The sequence below is a fragment of the Maylandia zebra genome, linkage group LG11 (genome assembly GCF_041146795.1).
Source record: "Maylandia zebra isolate NMK-2024a linkage group LG11, Mzebra_GT3a, whole genome shotgun sequence".
In the NCBI taxonomy this organism is placed as follows: Eukaryota; Metazoa; Chordata; class Actinopteri; order Cichliformes; family Cichlidae; genus Maylandia; species Maylandia zebra.
This window is the reverse complement of record NC_135177.1, coordinates 20,024,121-20,046,295: the sequence shown is the minus strand read 5'-3', so window position 1 is coordinate 20,046,295 and position 22,175 is coordinate 20,024,121. Positions and strand designations below refer to the sequence as shown.

Sequence of the window (22,175 nt, the reverse complement as noted above, 5' to 3'; positions counted from 1 at the left end):
AGCATGGTGTCAGAGCAGGCTTTCTACCAATCACAGCCGTTCCTTGCTTGCTCTGTCTACAAACCAAGGTGTTTTGGGGTAAGCCACTGTGTATCCCTGTTTGATTCTGATGGGAGATGAGCACCTTGTAGTGAGAAACACATTATATACACATTATAAGTACTTTGTAAAAAGGATCATGAAGGTGGAGCACATTTACAAATTTTATGACCGTTTCTTGGTCTTGGAGCAGTCACAGAAACTGCCAGGCCACCTTTTTCTAAAAACCCTGTGCTAAGCTAAGCTAACGTTACTGATCTGTACTAGCTTGAATTTTATTTTGAAATTCAACTCACATATAGAAAGAGATAAAATAAGACACAATCATGAGGATATTCAGTAAGCTGATTATACTTAAATTGAGCACTTGTGCTTTGTGTTTAAAACTGAAGAATTTGGACTGATAAAGAGGAGAAAATGTGACATTATTTGGGCTACAAATTGGCAGGTTTTATTAAGAGCATATTTTTTCTTGGTGTATTGATTCATTTTGCTTATATAACCATAAAATATTAAATCAAATTTGTCAGGGACTTTCTTTTGTCTTTGGTGTTTTTCACTTATGAGAGTTAAATACAGGCTTTCAATAATGCAACACTTGAATGAGTTGCTGTTACATGAATCAGCTAATATACCTTTTCACTCCACAGCGCGTGGTTGTTTGTACCCTCTGCAAACAGGAAGTCCTGCAGCAGCCTGAGGAGCCGAACGAGACTGGGACAGAAAGGCAGGAACGCTCCCTGGGCGTCCCTCAGGTCTGACAGTGATGACTCCAGCATCATCTCCAACAAGCTGATGCACAAAGCAGCAAACAGACTTTGAATAATTCACTGCATAACAAGACGGTGCTTCTAGATATTTACAATAAGGTGATACAGATGAAGGAGTGGTTTCGTTTGTTTTTTCAGCTGCGAGACAGGCTCACTCCTGGTGCGTTTCTTCTCCAAGTCCGCGTAACTAACCTGCGTTTGATGTCATCGGGAGGGCGGACCAGCTGGCAGGAGGAGCCCAGTTTGGTGAGAACAGAAAATACCTGTCCTCGCTCTCTCCACACCACATCTTCCGCGCCCTCCGCTCCGCTGCCGCTCCACAGGACGGAGAACACGATGTTGGTTAGCAGGTTGCACAGCTCCTCCTCAGGGGTCTGCTGCAGTGTGAACAATAGCTGGTAAATGGAGCTCAACAAAATCTCATCAGATATCATAGACAAGGAACGAGATTTCAAAGCCTGGATTTACATGCTAAGTGCAGTGAAACCCGCATTAAGGGAGCAGGCATACCTGTGGGTTGGACGTGTTGGAGATTGTGTCTCCAGTAGGAGGATCGGTCCCATAGCTGGTGTCATCCAGCACATTGGACAAACTGGAGCTCTTCCTTGGTCTGAGCGGTGGGAATGGTTTGTAGTGCTCTAGAGGGGATGGTGTGTTGGTCAGACTACCAGCAGGTGTGTGTGTGCCAGTCTCTCCCACACCTGGCAAATCCAAATCAAAAGGTGATGTACCGAAGGGGGAGAGCGGATGGTAGTCCCTTCCCTCTTCTTCATGGTGAGACGAGGCGATGTCAACGGGATTGGAGGTAGAGGATGAGTGGCTCCCCTGATCCACCGAGTCAAACGACTTGAAATGCAGGGAGCCTGTGAAGTTTTTCAGCGGGCCTCCGCCTCCACTGGGAGGCGACTGTGATAAATCCGAGAAACCCTCAGAGATGTCCCGCTGTCCACCTTCATCCTCCTCGTCCTCATCCTCGATTTCCTGCGAGGTGCGGTAGTTCATGAAAATGTCTGTGCGTGCGTCCTCTATGACCAGGGATTGCTCTCTGCGCAGAGGCGGCCGGTAGTTTGGTTCTGCTGGAGTGTGGTTGCTCGAGTCGGCAATGGTGGCGGCGTGGGCCTCATAGGACTCTTTCACATAGAGTTTGGTGAGAACATCCTGCCAGCCAGGCTGCTTCGCAAGCTGTTTCACGTAATCCTCATTGGAGTAGATCAGATGAAAGAGCTGGGGTAAAACAGAACAAGAGCTTTTCATTACTGAGAATAAATCTTTTGGTGGGATAGGAGGGAAAAAGCCAGTTTTATAAGAGCACGACTTCTTAAGCAGACTGACCTTGCGACACACGTCCAGTCGGACAGTAAGTTCAGCTCGATGGGACAGACAGGCCACAGCCAGGAGGTCTCTAAAACTAGGACTGGCATCTGTGGAGCAGCAGTTAATTCATTGGTTTCATCATTTCAAGCTTGTTTTAATGGAAGGAAGTTATTGCTGTTTATTCAGTTTGTTTGGTTAGTCGATTCAAGGCTGGGGTAGGCAATATGTTTTCAGCGTCACTTTCAAACAGAAACCTGCAATCATTTTTCAGCATATTGTATCTGAGAAGGTCTGGGAGGCATGAAAAAGCAAGCTAGGCGAGTTGGGAGAGAGTTTCTTTTTTGGACTTCTGCCTGCTGCTTTTTTAATCTTACATACATTTATGAACCTTTAGTGAAACATTCAATTTAATTCACTATTTTGTCATTATTAGAACGTTTTATAACTATTATTATATTATTTTCTCAAAGCATTACAAAAAACAGGACTGACCACTGCACTTGATTTTGGGCTAAAGCGCAGCTTTCTTATCTAAACATCAGATAAATGTTTTTTGTCATCCATTTCCATCATAAAAGGAAAACTCTTGTGTTTGTATTACCTGTAGCGAGGACCTGCTCGTACAGACACCGGACAGTGGTCATGGTTACGGGAATGTTATCAAGACAGCAAACAAGTCCACGATAGCCAAAATCCCTTAGTTTAATGCGATGCTTGTTGCGCTCCGACACACGCTCGCTCTTGAGGATCTTGTACAAAACCTAGAAGGTAACCACAGGGAAACTGTGAGGATCCCATTTTCACAGTTTACAGTACGATGCACATATCTGCTGTTTAATAAATTGCAATATGTTAAGCAGAGGTCCGGTGACTGGATCTCACCCTGAAGACCCTCTCTCTGGCCTCATCCCCAAAGCTTGGATTGAGCAGCAAACTGTACAGCTGCTCCACGCCCCACTCCAGCAGCACTGTCTGCACCTGCTCGCGAGGAGGGCTGCTCCTCAAGAGCTCATACAGCACATCCAAGGCCTTCACCACCTGAGTGAGAGAGACACGGGAAAGATGTGAAGGAGGAGGTTGATGAAGAGCCAAGAAATGTGGAGTAGGGAGGGTAAAGTTTGAAGTTGCACAAAGAGCATTTCGAAAAGTGCAGATATACCAAAACAACATATAAAGAAAAAGAGATTAGGAGTAAAATATTACACGGAAAAGGTCAAATGATAGCAAATTTAAACTCCTGAAATAAAAACAGCTGTAAAACATGCGAGTTATTACCTGCTGCTCCTCTCCTACAGTCAGAACGTAGGCAAGGACGCAGTGAAGCTCCTCTTGTGTAGGAGACTTAAGAAAATCTTTCAGCAAGGCGAAGAGAGAGGTTTGAATCGTCTGCTTCTCATCAGACAGAGAGCTGCCGTCTTTCTCCACACTGTGACCAAAGATATTTCAGTGAATTCAATGAAATCCCATCTGAGGAACAACGTTTTGGTATCAAAGGGGAGTGAACAAAACACGGATATTTACAATAACCCGATAAGAGTGATGAGTATTTTTGAATACACTAATCATTTACCTAATGTGACCGTTCATCATCGTAACAGAAGGTTTACCTGTAGTATGTTCGAACGGTATCCAGTATGTACTGAACGCCGTACTTCCTCCTCATCCGCTGCTTGCTTTTGTTTATCACAGACTGCAGGTATTGTATGTGTGCTTTGGGAGACAAAGAATACTTTTGTCATCTTCTTTCAGGCTGACATTTAGAAATGTCAAACTAATATGCAAGACTGTGGTGAAGAGGAGCAGCAATTTATAACACGGGGCGTTGAAGTGGTGCATCAGTCACCGATTCCCTTTTGACCCGTCCCACAGCCTGAACTTGAGACATTAATGTATTCAGCCCCCACTCTGTTGTGCTTTGACCCGTCTCCTTCTCCTCCCACCATGTGCACATGTATAAAAAGGGACACAAAAAGCTTCGGCAGACATTAAAAGGTTCACAGGTGCATTACTCCACAACAAGGGGCTGCTTGTGGCTTACCCAGACAAACAGCAAAGTGGCTTTTGGTCCAGATGCGGAAATTAAAGAGCAGGTGCTGGTAGAGATGCTGTAAGAGCAGACTGTTGCCCTCATTGAAAACCTGCTCCAGCAGCAGCTGACATGCTATTAAAACATTCATGTCCATCATACTGCCTGGAACCTGCAGAAGAAACAAGCAGATAGCAGTTTGTATTAAAGTTAAGTTTGCTTTCATTTATCTGGATTTTTGGGAATGAAGCCCCGTTTAAATAACACTAAAAAAGAAGAAGAAGAAGAAGAAGTAGTGTTTGTTTACTGTATATAACACTTCTATTTGTGAGCCACTGCCACACTAATAAGAAGTAGTTTCCTTACAGGATTGAACACATTAATATTATACATTTAAACATGCAATCACTGGCCACTTTATTAATTACCCCCGATTGTTAATGCAAGCATTTCAACCAGCCAATCACATGGCAGCAACTTAATGCATTTATGCAAGTATGAATGGTCAAGATGTCTTACTTGATTTAAGAAACTTTGAATGATACTTGACTAAGAAATGGAAACCTACGATTTGCACAGGCTTACTAAAACTGGACAACAGCCTACCTGTAATGTTGCTGACCATGTCAATCCTTTCATGACCACAGTGTACCCATCTTTTGATGGTTGCTTCCAGCAGGATAACATGCCATATAACAAAATCTCAAATCTGCTTTCTTGGGCATGACAACGAGGTCATTGTACTCATATGGCCTCCACAGTCACCAGATCTCACCTCTGGGATGCGGTGGAACAGGATTGTCACATCATGGATGCGCAAACAACAAATCTGCAGCAACTGTGTGATACTATCATGTCAACAAAGATCAAAATATCTGAGGAATTCCAGCAGCTTGTTGAATCTATGCCACAAAGAATTAAGGCAAAAGGAACTCCAACCAGTAATAGGAAGGTGTGCCTAATGAAGTGGCTGATTAGTGTATATGGCCAAGATGGCACAGAATGCAAGACCTAGCTAGGTGCATTGAAGAATTACATCTGAGAATACTGTATGATGAAGTCAAGTTCAGAGCTTAAACATACAGGAAATTATCACTGACCCGAAGAAGAAAAAACACTACTGTGGCTGCTGAATCAGCACTGTTGTAACTCGGAAACACGCCACATTAATCCGTGTTTTGTTTGATGCAAGACAGTGAGTGTTTTTGTTTAGCCCTTTTCAAACATGTAACATTGATCAGTCTGACATTCACGCTCATCGTGTTTTTATTCAGACATTTCCTCAAAAGTATGTGTGCCACAGTACTTGTGCAACATCTGCAACATATAATGCACCAGAATAGAGCTTTTTACCCATATACTACTACACTTTATAAAATATGCCACATCCTGTATGTACTTGTGCATCCATACATACTTTAGTAGAACAAACTAAATAAACTATAGCTTATACACTCTTAGTCTGTGCAAAAGTTCACCTGTGTAAAGTTAAACACAAGAAGACTGTTGAAAATATTTAAAGCAGGAGACTCTGAGACATGAGGCTAATGTTTCCCATGTCACTGTGAGAAAAAGTAAACACTACTCTGTCCTTAGATATCACTAAAAAAAAAAAACAACCTTACTGCAATTCAGCACTTTCTCAGGTCGTACAGCTGCTATCACCACTCTCATTCAAAGAGTGACTGTGCAGTCTAGCAAACTCCATACATTCACCCCACATAATCATTTGATACTGTCATTCTGAGAGAACCGCTGCTCTTTCGACAACACTAGACCCGTTTATTACACGGCGATTACGCTGCATCAATACAATGGAAAAGGTCAGATATTCGCTTTCAGATGATAATCAGTTCTTCTCTCATTTAGTTCCCACTCGATGGAATGGATAGCATGTGAGGGGAGCTTACTTTGCTGAGCATGGCTCCTATGATGCTTGGGCCGTGGCAGTGCAAGAGGCTCTCTTGATTAACGGGGTGTTGGCGAATCAAGTTTTTCACCATCAGCAGGAACGCGGCGATGCTGTTTCTCTCTAGTCTGCCCTCTGTGAGAAGAAAAATAGGGCAAATCATTTTTTCCGGTGTTACCGGCAGTCATCATTTCGCATTACCAGGCACTTTATTGACATTTTCTAATCTCATGATGAGTCATCCGACATATGTCAGATTATATGTTTCATTTTGTTACATTTTTTCCAGTCTTAGGTGAACTGACCTACTGACTTCTCATCATTATGCCCACATAGATTCTGACATTTAACCTATTAGGGTTGATTGCACAATGCTTATTGTTTGTCTGCAACTTCCTGCTTGTCATTGCATCGTGCACTACATCTAAGCTCTAATTTACTACTAGTCAGGATGTCACTTATAGATTACATCTAAACTAAATTCAACAGGAAATAATGAATATTTGTGATACTAGCTTTGAAAACTATAAACATGCAATGCTTTCTGACCAGTATACATGCAGTGTATGCAGACATGCTGACAGCTTGGTTTAATTTACTAAAGTTTTAAAAAGATTACAGATGCTACCTCAGTACAGTGAATCTAAATGTTATTTCATTCTCACATTAGTTAAAAGCTACATTTAAAGTATTTTACATAGTTGCAGGATCATACTCTGGCTTTTCAAGGCACAGAAAGTAGCTCCAGTAAAAGTATACTATATGGAGTGTATGTAAGTACTGGGCCACCTACAGGAGCTGCTTGGCCATGGAAACCCATGCCACAAAGCTGCCGGCACACAGTTTTTATGCTGATGTTAATACCAGAGGAGATTTAGAAGTCTGCATTTATTGAGTTTACAGAGAATTGGCAACATTTACGCACCTGTCTGTAACTTTACATGGTCTAAAACTTCGTGGATGAGTTGCTGTGTTTCCTGAATGCTTCTACTTTCAAATAAATAATAACGCCAGGAGGGAAGAGATTTTATAAACTGAATTGTTGCATGCTGGGATCCTATTACACAGTGCCACTCTCTAGTCAGTGTGATCATTACAATATCCCTGTGGCTCTGGGACTTTCTTGAGAACAGCAATGGAAGACGAAAAGCAGATATCTCAAAACCTGGGCAAACAAATCGAAGACTATCTATATGCTACTAGAGATTTGTGAGATTCATTTTGGCGAGCGAGCTATTTGATTGTATGCTATAGCCGCATATAATACACAGAGCAGTAAAAAATTAAATTAACTCAAGATTAACTGACCTGCAGATTTGTTCAGCGGCAGCAGCATTGCAGCAGGGCCTCTGGGGGAAGTGAGTTCTGGCCCCAGCAAGTCTGAGATCTCCTGACCTCCATTGTAAACTTGTTCAGCCTCACACACCTGCTCAAGCAGGGGCAGCAAAACCCCCATACCACCGACCACGTTTATAACATCCTGCAGGGACAAAACAAAATAAATCACAATCATAAAAAAAGAAAAAGAAAAAGAAAATTAAACCATGACAAAAATAGCATTGTGCAGTGCTCAGTGCATTATTAGTACAGTATAGGTAAGAGTTCGCAGGCATATAACATGGGTAGTTATAACACTTCTTACTTGCCATAAATGTGAGATACAGTTTCAAAATGAATACAATACATTTGAAAATGCTTCATATCTAACCTTGATGTCCCAGTTCACCACCCTGTGTCCTGTAAGCCTGCCATCATAATGGTGACTGGGTGCCAGGTCCAGACATATCTGATTTTTAAAGGCCTGAAGAAAACATACACACACACATGCATAAACAGGAATAATCTGTACTGTTTATAATTCACCCAATGACAGCACTGTAGTGCAATATGAAAGTTTCAGTGAGCTACCTGTGGAGTGTAGTACAGCAGCAGTTTGCTATTGAGTTCAGACAGCTCTCCTTCCACTTTGAATAAGGACACGTGATTGGGGCCTGTGATGAAGTGTAGAAAGCAATGTAGGTCATGAAATATGCAAACATCGCTCGGTGCACATGTAAAAAAGCTACTCTTGTTTTCAGTGTGCGCAGGACTAATCTTTCAGCAACACGTCTGAGAGACTGTGATTTTTCTTTACTGCTGGTTTCCTGAATATTTGATTGTATGCTGAATTCTGGCAGAGGTGAATCCTAACTTACACTAATACTCAAAGTGATTAAGAACATTTTGCACCTGCAGCATGTAGAGCTCTTGTTTGGGTTTGCTGCAGAGCTTCGTGGCAGATGAAGGCAGTGCCTAGGAGCCCATCCAGGGATGTGGGTGTCCCCCACTCCGTGTCCTGCAGTCCTGCTGGGATTGTGTGCACTGGAGAGTCTCCTATGGACCCCCAGCGGCCACCCGCAAAGGAAGCTGGGAAGGATTGGGAACGGATGAGGGAGGGGGCATGGGAGGGGAAGGCAAACTCAGGTGACGGAGTGGAGGAAAATGATGTGGGCAGGTTAGGAGAGGTGGTGGTGGTAGTGGTCCGATGGCCTGCAGAGCCGATGCAGCAGGATGTAAAAGGCTTCAGGATCAGGTTTGGGTGGGGTACAAAGAGAAGGAATTAGAATGATAAGGAGGAACTCCTCTCTAATAATAGAATACATGCGATGCTAGTTTCAGTTACCTCACTGAAAGATGGAAAGCGAAGCTGTGCGGTTTTACGCAGCTCCCCGTCGATGTAGATAGTGACCAAATTCTGACCAAAAGGACGGCGGCCTGGGATGTGAACTATAGCCACTGAATGCTGTGAATATAGCACAGCAAACACACGTGTTGATGGAAAAAAAAAATGCCATGCTAAAAGTTTGAATACTACAAAGGTGAACATTATGAACATTAGTTCAAAATTCACAGCAACTTTATTCTCAAGAGAAAAACTCAATTTATTACATCAGATATACTCCAAGGTGTCCACACTCACCCAGCACGAGTCAGCTAGTGGATAGTCTTGCAGAGCAACAGCCATGTAGTCTTTCTTAGTGCAAACAGCCACCACCAGCACGCCCTCCATGGTGAAGAAGGCCTCCAGTCCAGTTCCACTCGCTGTGAAGAAACTTTACAGAAAAAAAGCATCTCAGTCAAGCACTTTAGTCCACAGCAATAAATGTAATTATATCGTGTTGTTACTTTATTGCTCACAAATGTGTCCTTTTACCTGTAGAGCTGTTTCCTGCGTGGTCCCTTTCCCATGTCATGCTGAGTACCCATGCCAGAGCTGGCAGCAGGTTTACGGTTGTTGGAGAAGTCTGAGTGAGAAGAGGGGAACTCCATGTTAAGGCAGAGCCAAGCGTGAAAAGCAAACCCACTGCCTGGCCATCGCTGGATTGAGGGCACCATGATCCCTGCCATCGGGGGTGTAAGATCAAAATATTGCAAGGCACTGTCCTTTCCTTCTCTGGCTGCCATGGCTGAAAGCACACGTATAACGCGAGTGCAGTAGGGGTGGACCCTCCCTGCCAGTGCGCCGTTGTCCTGGCCAACCCTGAGGAGTCTCAAGAGACTCTTCAGCTCCTCTGGTTTGAAACATAGAGAGCCCAAGTCCTGCAAGAGGCCCAGCAGGGAGTCTGCACACTGCCTGTCCAGACACTGGGGATGGGAGAGCACCTGCAGCAGAGCCCCCACCATGCCTGCTTCCACAGCCACCGTGCGACAAGACAAGGAGCCACCGCAAACGGTAGCCAGCCACTGAGCAACCAACAGCTGCAGGTCCCTCTGACCTGAAAGGTCAGGCAGCCACTGCAGGAGCAGGAGCAGAGGCTGGTCGTTACTAATGCCAAGGTGATGAGCATGGGCGTGCGCGCCCTCCACCGCCTGGATAGAAGACAGAGAATAAGAAATAAAGGATAAGATATAGACAGGTTAGGCTAATGACTATAACACCATTTAAACTGGGGCAGTTTGACTTCTACTGTCTCTGTACTCATTAAGGAAAATGAGAAAATTCATATTTCACCATGTTCATCAGCTCTTGCAGAAGCCTTTTGGTGGGTTGACCTTGACTCTTCAGCACGTCAAATAGCTGGGAGTAGCCAATCCTCTCCTTGAAAACCTCCTGAGGGGAAGTGAGACAGAAATAGGCTGGAGAACGCTGTTCTGCAGGGGATAGCTAGCTGGCACACTTCCATATATTGGAAGGAAATACAATGAGCTTTCCCCACATTAACGGAAGGAACTTTCCTGGTCAGCAACCAGGAATTGTAACATTTGTAGCGTTGAGGAGAACATGCAGGTTTTTGTCTAGAGGACATCAAGGAGGGCTTTACCTTAGCATTGGGTGAGTTACTCATTATAGCTGTGAGGACTCCCAAAGCATGAACTGTAATACTGTCTGACCCTTTCTCCCAGACCTGTATGGAAAAAAGGAGGCACAGTTGATTAGAAATGTGCATCATCATGAGCTGGCGCCAAAATTTCCCAAAACAAATTAAAAGTAAACCCTACACAAAAGCTTCAACACATGAATTTTGCACCAAATATCTACAAATTGTAAGAGGAATTTTATTAAACAGCCCTCTTTAAAAAAGTTTTTACACCGTAAGTACTAAAAGTAAGCACACAGTTGAACAAGTCACCAAACAATCGCCCCGTTGTTAATTACTGATAGGTCTCAGCATGCAAAACCCAAAGCCAACCAAAAAAACCCGAAAAAAAAGAAAGAGCTGAGGCAATCCTCAACTACTGCGAGAAATTAAGCAACATCAAACTCCAGGATAGGAGCCAGATCTTTTATACAAGCACCACCAGTCACACGTCAGAGCAGTTAACGCATGAGGAAAAGAAGGAAAGACGTGCACCCAAAAGCAACCATTTCATGCACTATGAAAAACACAGCATGCTCTTATTGCTCAGTGCTGTCAACAGGGAATTCAGCCTATTTACATCTGTGATAGAAATCAACATAATGCCTGAAATAACGAAGATGAGCTGTGACAGGACACTTGTGTGATGGCAGATAAAAAGAAAACTCGAGACGGCAACTATCATGTACAGCCAGTGCTACCTGCTGTATTTACAAATGAGTGTAAGCCAGACTTCCTGCCCTAAGCTTCCTGTTTAAATAGCTCAGAGCAGCTAACGAGTGGAGAGAGCACTGAGTTTCCTGCTGACAGTCCAATAGCAACACAGAGTGGGGGAAAGTACCTGGTCCACTTCGACCTCAGTGAGTAAACGCGTGGTGAGGTCACACACAACCTCACGCTCCGGCCTACGCCTGTTGCTCTGAAAGAGCTACAGGACATACAAACACACGCAGGCAGACACGCACACACAGAGAGCACAAAAAGACAGACAATTAGACCAAAAAAGAAAAAAAAAAACTCATCCGAGAGAGGCAGAAGAGACAGGTGTGATCCTGGTCTCTCTCAACAGATGCAGGGGTACTTCTTTATCAAAGCCAAGTGACGGACAAGTAACATGGAAGCATGAACATTTGTGATTTTTTTTTTCAAGGTAACCAAAGAAGAAAGAGATTAGGCGGCAGATGTGACATTTATGAGAACAACAGAGGAAATAGACGTGAGACAAATAAAAAGGTGACAGACTGGTAGGGAGGCTGGTTCAGAAGAGCACAGAGATGAAAGAGCAGACACAAAATGTTTTTAAAGGACTTGCTCTGACCTTGCTGTTCTGAATGAGTCTGAGGATGTGTTCAAAGCAGTTGTTGTTCAGGAAGATAGCTTGAAGGACTGGTCTGTCAGAGCACTGCAGGATCTCAGGAATAGCAGCTAAAAGTGACAACAATAGGGTTGACTCATCTTATTTATCACACACTGGGACAATTGATTCTTGCCCTTCATACCGACTGAGAGAGATCAACAAAAAGGGAACAATCTGCACCCAGGCAGAGTTGAGACTTAGTGAATGTGCTCTTACTTAGCATTTGGCTCTGGAGCGAGATCAGGCTGTCTTCCCAGGACTGCCTGTCTTCCTGATCGCTGCTAAGTGGACGGTTCCAGTTGAGGAGCTGGAAGTAGTTCTCCAGGATGGTCCTGATCTCCACCTGCCGCTCCACAGGGCTGCTGGTGTGCAGGAGATGGATCATCGCTGTCAGGCACTGCAAGCTCAGCCGCGGGAGTCTGGTGTCCTTGGGTTCAGGGGAGGTCCGGCAGCACCATGCTCGCAGGACCGAGAAGAGGTCATCCACAGAGTAAGGAGTGATGGAAAGAAGACCATTCTTCTGCAAAAAACAAGGCGGAGCGTGACTCTGACTCACTTGTATTTTAGTTTGACTGTCTACTGTTTTTCCTCAGACTGCTGAGGGATTATTGATAGACAGGACAGAGTAGCAGACCTTTCCTCCACTGATGACAGCGCCTTGGAGATGAGCCAATCTGAGCGTGAGGAACTCTGGGATCTTCTCGCTCTCCTGCAGACTTTCTGTGTCAGGAAGCCAAAACAATATTATGTAAGACAAGCTAATACTGGAACCACAAGACAGAAAACAAACGCAGTGCTCTCAAAATATAATTAAATTAAAGCAAAAACATTTTCTTTTCAGCCTCTCTAGTTTGTTTCTTTCCCTAATGCATACTGGGACCGATTCCAGGCTCCAGTCACTATAAATAGCACACGGGGCTATAGCAAATGACCAACAGCAAAAAATAAATAAATGAAAGGGAAAACTTCATACCACAACGCCTCAGAAAACGTCCCTTGGAGTGCCTTCTTTGTTTTACAGTTATGCAAAAGAGAAAAGCCTAAGCCTTTCTTATAGGCTCGGTATTACACAAGTAGCCCCTTAACATTGCCAATTACAGCTTGGTATTATGATAATCCTCCTAAAATGTGGACATACTGAAACTTGTCCAGCCTGAGATTTCCCACATGGCTAACAGATTAGAGCAAACGTGACTCTATAATTACTAACGCTTGGACAGCTGATTGAGACCTGATAATTAGACGCAGAATAACTGAGTTCTTTTTACCCGAAGTAAACATGCTGAGAACTGAACCATTTCTACATACACATATATTTTTTCTTTTTTATTCCCAGACAGTGATTCACTTGGAACTGTTTGATTCTTGTGGTATGTGAAGCCTGACAAAGATCAGAGTTGCAGAACAGCTGAAAGGGAGTGTCTCACCATGGAAGAGGGCAGGCAGCTCTTCTGGCAAGGCCAGCGGGGAGAACTTATACTTGTTCCTCTCCAGCAAGCTCACCTCCTCCCTGTAACACACAAAGACTCGAGTCACCACGCTCCCATTCACATCACGCCTAGTTAGTGTGCGGCTGCCACTCAAACCGCTGGTACTAATGAGGTTTGTTTGACTTGAAGGCTTAGATGCAACAAGATGAGGTGTTACTGTGACAAAAGATTGTGGAAGACGTTGAATGCAAATAAGAGTATTCTTCTAGTCTTTGTGCGCCCAAATTCCACCTCCCACACATTCACGCAGGCAATGTCCAGTGTTGAAGTAACACACACTCACCCTGCTAGGCGTCTCCTCCACGTCTGATAAGGGTCAAACAGGCTCTCGCACAGCACAAGTCCGTACTGCACGACCGACTCCAGAGACGATTTCTCCCCTTTTCCCTTCTTTAACTGATCGAATGAAAGTTGGTACACATTTATTCACATCTGCATCATCTGTAGTTCATAATCAGAGTAGAAACCCCTGTTTGAACATCTTTCAAATTCCTTAACAATGAAAACAAGGTCAACTGCACACCCACCCACTTCTCTTTTAACCATAGCCTAGTTCTCTTTCCTTAGGGTAAGCATATATATTTTACTACCCAGTTCTGTGTAAGCCTACTGGATCTCTACTTCCATATCCTATTTCAGAAAATTTGTCCATGTATGGGGAGCCAAACTGTGTCGCTGAAATCTTGCTTATGAGGGCCTTACCTGGTTTAAACAGAAATTCAAAAGTTTGATAGTCTCGAAAACAAAACTAGGGGTCTTCTCTGGATCAATGTTCTCCATATTCCTAGAAGTAAAGAGAAATCATAGAATTAGGTTAGGAAAGGTGCTAGGAAAGGTCTCACAGATTGAAAGGGGTGAGGGCACTTTTTTCGGTTAGTCACTGTGGAGCATAATAAAAAATCTACAGTAGAATCACCAGTCAAATCTGATTTAATTAAAAAAAAACACCTTCAAACGTTACTATATCTGTGAAAAATAGAAATTACCCAGTTCCCCTCACACCCTGTTTTTTTTGGTACAGACTGTTGAATAAAGAGAACTGATAGTGGTTAAGATTTAATTCCACCCACTGCGTGAACTAAGGTGACATCATGAGACATGCGACGCAAATTCAGGCGTATGATTTGGAACCCGAGATGTAGCCTGTCCTAATTAGTCATCTCCTGCCTATCGTCGTGAGAACGTCTGCAAGTTGTTTTACAGAACGCTACGATTAGCACAACCTATTAACTGCGCAACATGTTTACAGTTCTCATTACAACACATTTGCACAGCAGGCTGTGCCCTCACCTGCAAACAATGATGAAGAACTTGATGAGGAGCAGTGGGTGTGGAGTGCTGCTGTTTTGCTCTGCAGCGCCGGTGAGGTGTAGCGCACTGTGCCATAGCTGCGTGCTAAGGAACACCAGGACCTCCCGGGGGAGCAGGGGCACCTCTGAGCTGCACTCCTCCAGCCTGGGAGATGAGAGAGGAGGACATGAGAGAAGAGAAGGGAAGTAAGAGCAAAGAGGGATTGCAGCAGAGGCCGTGAAGCATAAACATGTCACATCCAATGTCCACAGTGCGGAATATAAACCGGTGGAAATTTGTGGCTTTGTAGTTTGTGTAAAATAAATAGCCGCTCACCTCCGAGGCTCCAGCGACTGCACATCAATGAGCCTCTCAAAGGATGCCACAAATGCCTCCAGCCACTGCTGCAGATAGCCCACATCCTTCTGTGGAAGGGAAGAAGAAACAGGTGAGGCTATAACAAATCGGCCTTCACGCCTCTAGGCGTACAGTGTTAGTAAACAATGAAGGGCATGAAAAATGCCCACCTATAAAAGCAAGCTCTTTGTGGTCAGTTGGACCAAGTAGTATCAAACAGAAAGGTTTAGCGCTAAACTCTGACACACGGTGGCTACAGAAAATGCTATGACCTGTTTTTGTAACAGGATGTTGCAAAGAGATGCAATTCTCACAGAGAGGAACACATGAGCTATTTCTTTCCTTTTTCATCACGGGGGAGGTTGAAAGAAACAAAAACAACATGTTCCTTTCATTCAAATCATAATTCCACCCATAACGTCAACAGTGGCCCTGTGTTCACCGTGAGCACATCCTCGTCTCGGACAAGATGTTCTTATTACTGCCCCTCTAAAATGTCATGTAAGACAACTTCATTTGTACAAGGATGTTTATATACAACAGTTGCTATCACAGCTACCATCAGTCTCTGCACTGCAACATATCCTGTCAGTCTTCCCTCCACACAACAGTCTCTTGATCTCGTTACAAACAAATGACACAGGTCACAGGCGAAACAGGTCAACTTTAAACTGTTTTTCTTTTATGAGCAATGCTTTGATTTCGATATAAAGCTGGCTCATTATTATCGATAGACAAGTAGCCCTACTTTTGAGAATGTAAAGTTTCAAAACTCAATCTGAAAAAACTCAAAAAACTGAGAAATGTGCAGAAATGTTCTCTGATGTTCATGTGCCAAAACAACCTGTGCGTTCTGATAACTGAGCAAGCAAGTAAGCGTAGCGTGAATCTTCTCCGATTTAGAAGGAAGACATGAGCTGTCTCAGACCGCCTGACTCACTGTACACAAATAACATAAAAAACAGCACATGGTATAACAATTCATCAGGTACTTCCCCCTGAACCAGCAGGGAAATGGCTCGAGTGAGCAGCGTTTGCTGCAGCTCGTGTGGGAAAGCAGCACAGCGATTAAAATCTTACAGTTCAGCACAGTTCTCCAACATGTATGCTTTCATGTTCTGTTAGATCTGCATTTTTAAGTTGCCTGAGTAAGAGTAGCAGCAATCTAATAACCTGAACCCTTTGTGCAACTATGCCTTTCCTGCATTAATGTGAAATGTACATTACCAACTGGCATTGACTTATGTGCCTGTCCATCTCTCATTGTATGCGGCTGAGCAGGGTGCCGGGTTCTTGTGAACCCAGTCTCAGATGAACCGTCGGCGTAGACAAAAGTCAGCGGCTCAGCTGCACATCACTCCTGACCACCAGCAGCGTCTGACTCGCTCGTTTTTTGTCTTCAAGCGTAAAGCGAGCAACCAGGAAATTACTTGTCACTTTAACTGAAGCTTATTTCCTTCATCCTCGCCTCCTCGTCAAACCCCTTCCTCTTTTGGTTGTAGTGCAACTTGTGTGTAGATTGATGAGAGGCCTCTATAAAAACATCCCACAGTAACAATAAAGCACCGGGACTACATTTATGATTCCTATATTTAGCCAAAAAAAAAAAAAAAGATGTTGCAGGAGAAACTTTGAAATTTAGCGTTTGTTTTTGTAAAGTGTGTCTGGCTGTGCTTATGCACAGGGACCAGAAGACTGTGAGCAGATTCAGCTGAAACAGTAGGTGGATGCTATAAAATCACAAAAACTGCATTTGAAATTGGAGAAATTGACTTTAGATGCCTTCAAACGGTTAAACTTTACATGCAGAAAAACCCCCCATCTGATTTTAAAGTTGATACATAAACTGCATTTTAAAATCTCTGCGTGTGCTCAACGAAAACAGGAAATGACAAACAACCTATTGTTGTGTGGCTCTGTCATCTGAACAATTAGGTATTTTAAACTTGAGGGGCGAAGATAAGAATCTTAAAGCTGGTTTTTATTTTTCATTATTGAATAGAATCCACAAGTATGCACACTAATATGCTTCATAAAGTGTAGGTTGACTAAAGAGGCTGTGGCATTCAGTTCAGGTACATTGGTTGGCTGTGCAACAGGTAGATTTTAGTGTATGATTAAAAAACAGGGAGAGACAGAGATCACAGATACACCAGGTGTTTGAATCAGTTCTTGTTTATAAAAACCCGCCAAAAAATGTGTGTTTTTTTAATAAAACAGAACTGGCTTAGACTTCTGGTACAGCGCTGCTTTATGTCTCCACCTTTAACGACTCCTAAAATCTTCCCATATCGACTTACTATTGATCAGCCCCTCTAAACAAATCCGAATCATTTGCTCGCAGCTAATTCAACAAGCTAGTTCAAAGACACATTTACAATTAGAAAAGCTAATTAAAACCACAATTAGAACAAATGTCACAAACCAACCATGAGCTATCGGCCTCTATAAAGCATGTCATTTATCTCTGTTTTCTCTGCACATGGCCAAGCAGCTGTGCCGCTCAGTGCTGCTTGGCATTCAGCTTCGCTCCAGCTTCCTGCACAAGGGAAAGCAAAGAGAACTTTGATTTTCCTGGTTAGCCGTTCGGTCGGTAAACAGGGGAGCCCAGGCACACAAGGGGATTCAATCAGAGGGCTAACAGGGCTATATATCGTCAGCTGCAGGGATGGATGTATCTCTGAGAACAGTTTGCTGACATGCATCAAAGCACTAGTAACTGGGACAAACACACAGTAGCACGACTGACTGTGTAGGGACAAAAGCAAGGATGTGTGATTTGTTCTTTTCATAGAAATCTGAGGAGGTGGTTTCACAGCTGTTGATGGGTGGCAGCTGGGTTAACGCTGTGGCCCAGCGCTGCGTCTCAAGGCTTTAATTAGGTCCTCAAGCTATGGACCGCAGAATAATAACACACCATTTCTCTTCCAGACTAATATCTTACTCTTACATCTTTACTGGCTGAAAATGATGCTTCTCTTTTTTGGCAGAAAAATGGCATCTGTGATTGGAGGCTTACTCCTGACTTAGAGCAGCCTGAAAGGTTGGAACTATCAGTCTTTTTTATTTCTTTATTTTTGAAGATTTATTGATCATCTTATCTAAACAGACTGAAAATCCACCTTTTTATTGTTTACTATCCTCAGATTTGTTTTATGTAGTACTTTCAAATATGACGGGGAAACAAAGAATTCTCACACGTGAAAGCTGGATTTTTTTTTACCAGTATATTAATTTGAACACTAATTAAAGCAGTTGTTGATTAATTTTTTTTTATGTCAGCCATCTCATCAACTGATCACTTCATTTGTACCTAGTGGTGCGTGTTGATGCATTTGTAACAACATGAAAGCATATTTACCAGATATTTAAGACAATATGACTCATTGAGCTATCCTGACTTTTACCAAGTCAACAGGTCAATTAAAGATTCAATATTTAAGAAGAACTCAAACAATAAGAGTAAGTACAACAATGTTATTAACTCTAGTAAAACTACTCGCTGCCTATTTATTCTTATGCAATAGTCCTTGGTTTTAATTGGACAAAATAGAAAACAAGAAGATACAAATGTAACTTTTTACTATAATCACCAGTTGATTGATCAATCAATCAATTACATTGATACAGATATAAAATATCAAACCAACAAAACTGATCAAGTACTGGTTATTACTACATCCTGACTTGGTGAAAAGCTCAAACATGCCCAAGAACAATACCTTTTTGCATTTTTTCCAGACAAGATCTAACAAGTTATGCACCAGAGCGATTAGATCAGACTCTTCTGCGTACCTCCATACCGCAAGTCATGAGGATTTTATAATGGCCTTCAAATATTCTTAGATGTGAGATATGAAGCAATGAAATACATCCTAAAATAAATCACCCTAATCCAACCATAACACCTTACAAAACTGGAGACACAAACACGTCCTGTCTCTTGCACAAAATCTTAAAGTGCCCTAACTACAACTTTGTTTAGCACATTTCCTGACAAAATTACATCAGCAAGCCCTGAAAACCAAGAACTTGTCTGTGAGTAAATAGTCTAGATGTAAATTGCCTGTGCTCAGGTATTTACTGAGCTACAGTATGTGGCAAAATAATAGGAAGCTGGCATCGAGAAAATAATCAGCCTATAAATCATCGTCTGCCTGTGATTTTTGAAGTCACTTGCACAGAACTTTTACCATTTTTCACCGGCTTTAGCGCAATACGCTACTCAATCACAATGTCTATTAAACATTTACATTAGCTCCTGATCTAAAGGTCTGGCAAGAAATGTGATTTTTTTGCACAGTCAAAGGAGGCGGACCTCCTTTATCAATGACAAGCTGTGCTTTCTAAAACAGATTAAAGGCTGGAGATACCACATTTACTCAAATATGCTGAAATCGATTGTTATGATGTATGAAGTTGTTGTGACATACTTAACAACTTCCACGGGACAATATAAGGTCACTGAAAATTTGAGTACACCGGTTTTGGTTTTGTCAGGGTGCACAAAGGAGGTGATAAATGCACAACATTTCTAAACCAATATAACAAATCTGTCAGTGTCACAAACAGGGACACGTAAGGCGCTTTCGGACTTAAAATGAGACGTGTTACAGGGCGTAAAGCAGCCGAGGGCTTATTTACAGCTTTGACAAAACCCCCTGTTGAATAAAGCTCAGGTTTCTTGTCCATCTGACTGATTTACAGCAGTCAATACGTTCTTTAGTGTGACAAATTACAAACAAGGTCTGTGAGTCAGAGATGGGCTGTGTACTAAAAGATGATATTGTCTGTGTCTACCTGACTAACAGGCGGGTAACAAAAACACTGAATACAATTACATGGTGGTGTTTGTAGGAGAGGCCAGTGATTGTTCTCTGTAGTGGTTCTCCTGCCTTTCCACGGCCTGCTGTGCTCCTCTGAGTCACATAAGGCGGTGACATTTAAGCTCAAATCAAATCCCGCTCGAGCAACGGGGTATGTCGTTTACACATGTGAAAAATACACTTTCAAGAATGCTGCGAAAACATGTGCCACTCTTAAAGTCAAAGGAGGAAACTTCTGGTCCTTTTAGGCTTCAGGGCAACTGAAGGAAAGTGACACGGAGCCAAGAGGCAGCTTAATAAGGAAGTGATCTTGCACATAGAGATGTGAGACAGCTGACGGAGCCAGATTCAGGGCAACCCCTCCCTACCTCACAGACACACCCCCCCCAATGATTTGTTCTAGCAATGGATTGTGACAGCACCTACTACTTGTTTTATTTGTTGCATAACCAGAAAAGTTCAGTAACTTTGCAGTTACATGCAGCAGCAGGAGGAGCACAGAGGAGTGGATTAAACACACTTCCTCTGGGATCTGCCCAGAGCGACCACAATCACCACTTTGACAGTAAATGCTGCAAAAGGTGATACACTGTTGACCTTCATCGGTGATGCATTTATTAGGGTTTGTTTGCAGTTTGTCCACCTTTGACTTCACTCTTCTAGAAAGTCGTTGGCTGCTTTCCAAGATTGGGATTAAGCCCTTCATTAAAACAACATTCAGTGAGATACATAATGAAACATGAGCCACTCTTTGAGAAGGTTTTATCACTATCAAGAGACTAGCCCTTTAGATCTGCTGTGATGATGAGATACAGCGCGTACAAACTTGAAAAAAAAAAAAACGCTCCTCTTCTTCTTTTTTCTTTTTCTTTTTTGTGTCCTCAGGCATGGAAGCAGATTGCAAACTCATTAAATAATAATAATACCCAACCAAACTGTCTTCCTTCTTCAAGTAGGAACATGATATGAAAGCATTTGCAATATTTTACTCCAGTTAATTTGTTTTCATCCATATTAGCAATATATTACACCTTAATAAACATCCAGAAACCTGAGCTGCACTCACGCCCACAGGGGACAACATCTGAGACCAAACTCCCACACAAACAAATTTGACAGTCAATTCAACATCGGAGAGAGGAAAGCAATTGGCTACTGCGTAACAGTGCTGCTGCGTGCAAAGCCTAAGCATATGCTTCAAGTAATATATGACAGTAGGATCTTCCAACAGTTTAAAAGGCGCATGCTTTCAGTAGGGGAGACAGGCAAGCAGCAGAAACAGGAAGTAGTCTGAGTAACACCTGCATCACAGGTATAACAACGGATATTCGAACAAGTGGTTAATCAGCTTCAAATGCCATTTTTTTACGCGTTGCTTTCGAATTGGGGACAGCTTAGAGGCGCATCAATGTGACATGATATTATTTTATAGTGTGCACAAGGCAGCTTCGGCTATTAACAGAGCGTCACTGTAAATGCAGGAGAAAAAAAATACGCGAGTTCCTCAATAAAACCTCGATTTTTCAAAGAGCGACCCTGTACACACACCGTGAATCACGCAGAGTATTTAGGGGTCACAATAAAGTTCAGGCAAGGAACCTGTGGCAACAACAGGTGTCACCGTCAGCTCTTCCGCACTTGCACTCACCTTAGTGTAATATAACATCCACAGCTCATACAGCTTTTCTTTCGATGCCATTCCGCCGCCCTTGTGGTTGCTCATTATTTCCTTTATTTTCTTTTAAAAGATCATGAAACTGGCAAAGATGGTCAAAGCCACGGCTGTCTGAAGTTGCTTCCTACAGGCAGGAGGACGCAGCACGCTCCTGGGTGAACCATTCCTGCAAATTCGGGCACAGTAATCCCAAATAAAAAAAAAAGTGCTCTTCAGTCTCGACACACAAAGTTGTCAGGGTGACGTGAAAAAGCAAAACATGACGGTGTGGATGTGGCCGCGGTGCGGTCACTGCCCAAACTGTGCAACCAGGAACACAAATGCGTGGAAATGCATGTCTGGAGAAACACCCATGTCCGCATTTAGAGCGAGCTCGCTGCCGTATGATTCCTGTTGGAGAGAGTTCCCACGGAAGCGACAGATGCCATCCGCTCAAGACCAACAAATTAATGCGCTGCCCCTGCGGTCTCGGTCTGGAGCGGTGCGCGATCCTAAACGCTGTGTGACAATCAGGAGAAAATTATCACCAACTAGTGTGTAACCCAGTAAAAAAAAAAAAAAGACAAGAAATGTGGTGAAGAGTTCTCTAGATCATGCTCACAGGTAGGCTGATATTCTTAAAGGCACACACACATATAAACACTGCCTGCTCGAGGGCTGATCTCACTAACTGACTGCCACCCGGGAGCAATGAATGCAGCTGCCCCCAAAGTTTTTATCATATAAACGTTTCCGTACAAATAAAACAAATAACCATTAAAAAATTGTGCAAAGAAGACTGAGTG

The 22,175-nt window shown here is 43.0% G+C and overlaps 1 protein-coding gene across 4 annotated transcripts in view; it reads right to left on the bottom strand.

Moving 5' to 3' along the window:
* Positions 1-21,942, bottom strand: part of nbeal2 (neurobeachin-like 2) — a 32,646-nt gene extending 10,704 nt beyond the window's left edge. Inside the window, exons 1-29 of one of the 4 annotated variants that reach the window (XM_004541433.6) lie at positions 21,364-21,942; positions 14,869-14,957; positions 14,533-14,697; positions 13,945-14,026; positions 13,526-13,638; positions 13,180-13,262; positions 12,387-12,472; positions 11,969-12,272; positions 11,714-11,820; positions 11,237-11,323; positions 10,360-10,443; positions 10,050-10,148; positions 9,252-9,907; positions 9,018-9,150; positions 8,721-8,840; positions 8,288-8,618; positions 7,967-8,049; positions 7,767-7,859; positions 7,367-7,538; positions 6,060-6,193; positions 4,162-4,321; positions 3,731-3,833; positions 3,399-3,549; positions 3,006-3,161; positions 2,725-2,884; positions 2,142-2,230; positions 1,320-2,033; positions 1,002-1,186; positions 675-831 (exon numbers count right to left, since the gene is read on the bottom strand). In XM_004541433.6, the coding sequence (XP_004541490.1) occupies positions 675-831; positions 1,002-1,186; positions 1,320-2,033; positions 2,142-2,230; positions 2,725-2,884; positions 3,006-3,161; positions 3,399-3,549; positions 3,731-3,833; positions 4,162-4,321; positions 6,060-6,193; positions 7,367-7,538; positions 7,767-7,859; positions 7,967-8,049; positions 8,288-8,618; positions 8,721-8,840; positions 9,018-9,150; positions 9,252-9,907; positions 10,050-10,148; positions 10,360-10,443; positions 11,237-11,323; positions 11,714-11,820; positions 11,969-12,272; positions 12,387-12,472; positions 13,180-13,262; positions 13,526-13,638; positions 13,945-14,026; positions 14,533-14,697; positions 14,869-14,957; positions 21,364-21,438 (4,971 nt within the window). In that variant the 5' untranslated portion in view covers positions 21,439-21,942. Of the gene's footprint in view, positions 1-674; positions 832-1,001; positions 1,187-1,319; positions 2,034-2,141; positions 2,231-2,724; positions 2,885-3,005; positions 3,162-3,398; positions 3,550-3,730; positions 3,834-4,161; positions 4,322-6,059; positions 6,194-7,366; positions 7,539-7,766; positions 7,860-7,966; positions 8,050-8,287; positions 8,619-8,720; positions 8,841-9,017; positions 9,151-9,251; positions 9,908-10,049; positions 10,149-10,359; positions 10,444-11,236; positions 11,324-11,713; positions 11,821-11,968; positions 12,273-12,386; positions 12,473-13,179; positions 13,263-13,525; positions 13,639-13,944; positions 14,027-14,532; positions 14,698-14,868; positions 14,958-16,116; positions 16,280-21,363 lie in introns of those variants that run through there. The other 3 variants (XM_004541434.6, XM_014412102.2, XM_014412103.4) reach the window with 3 other exon arrangements.
* Between the last annotated feature and the right edge of the window lie 233 nt (positions 21,943-22,175).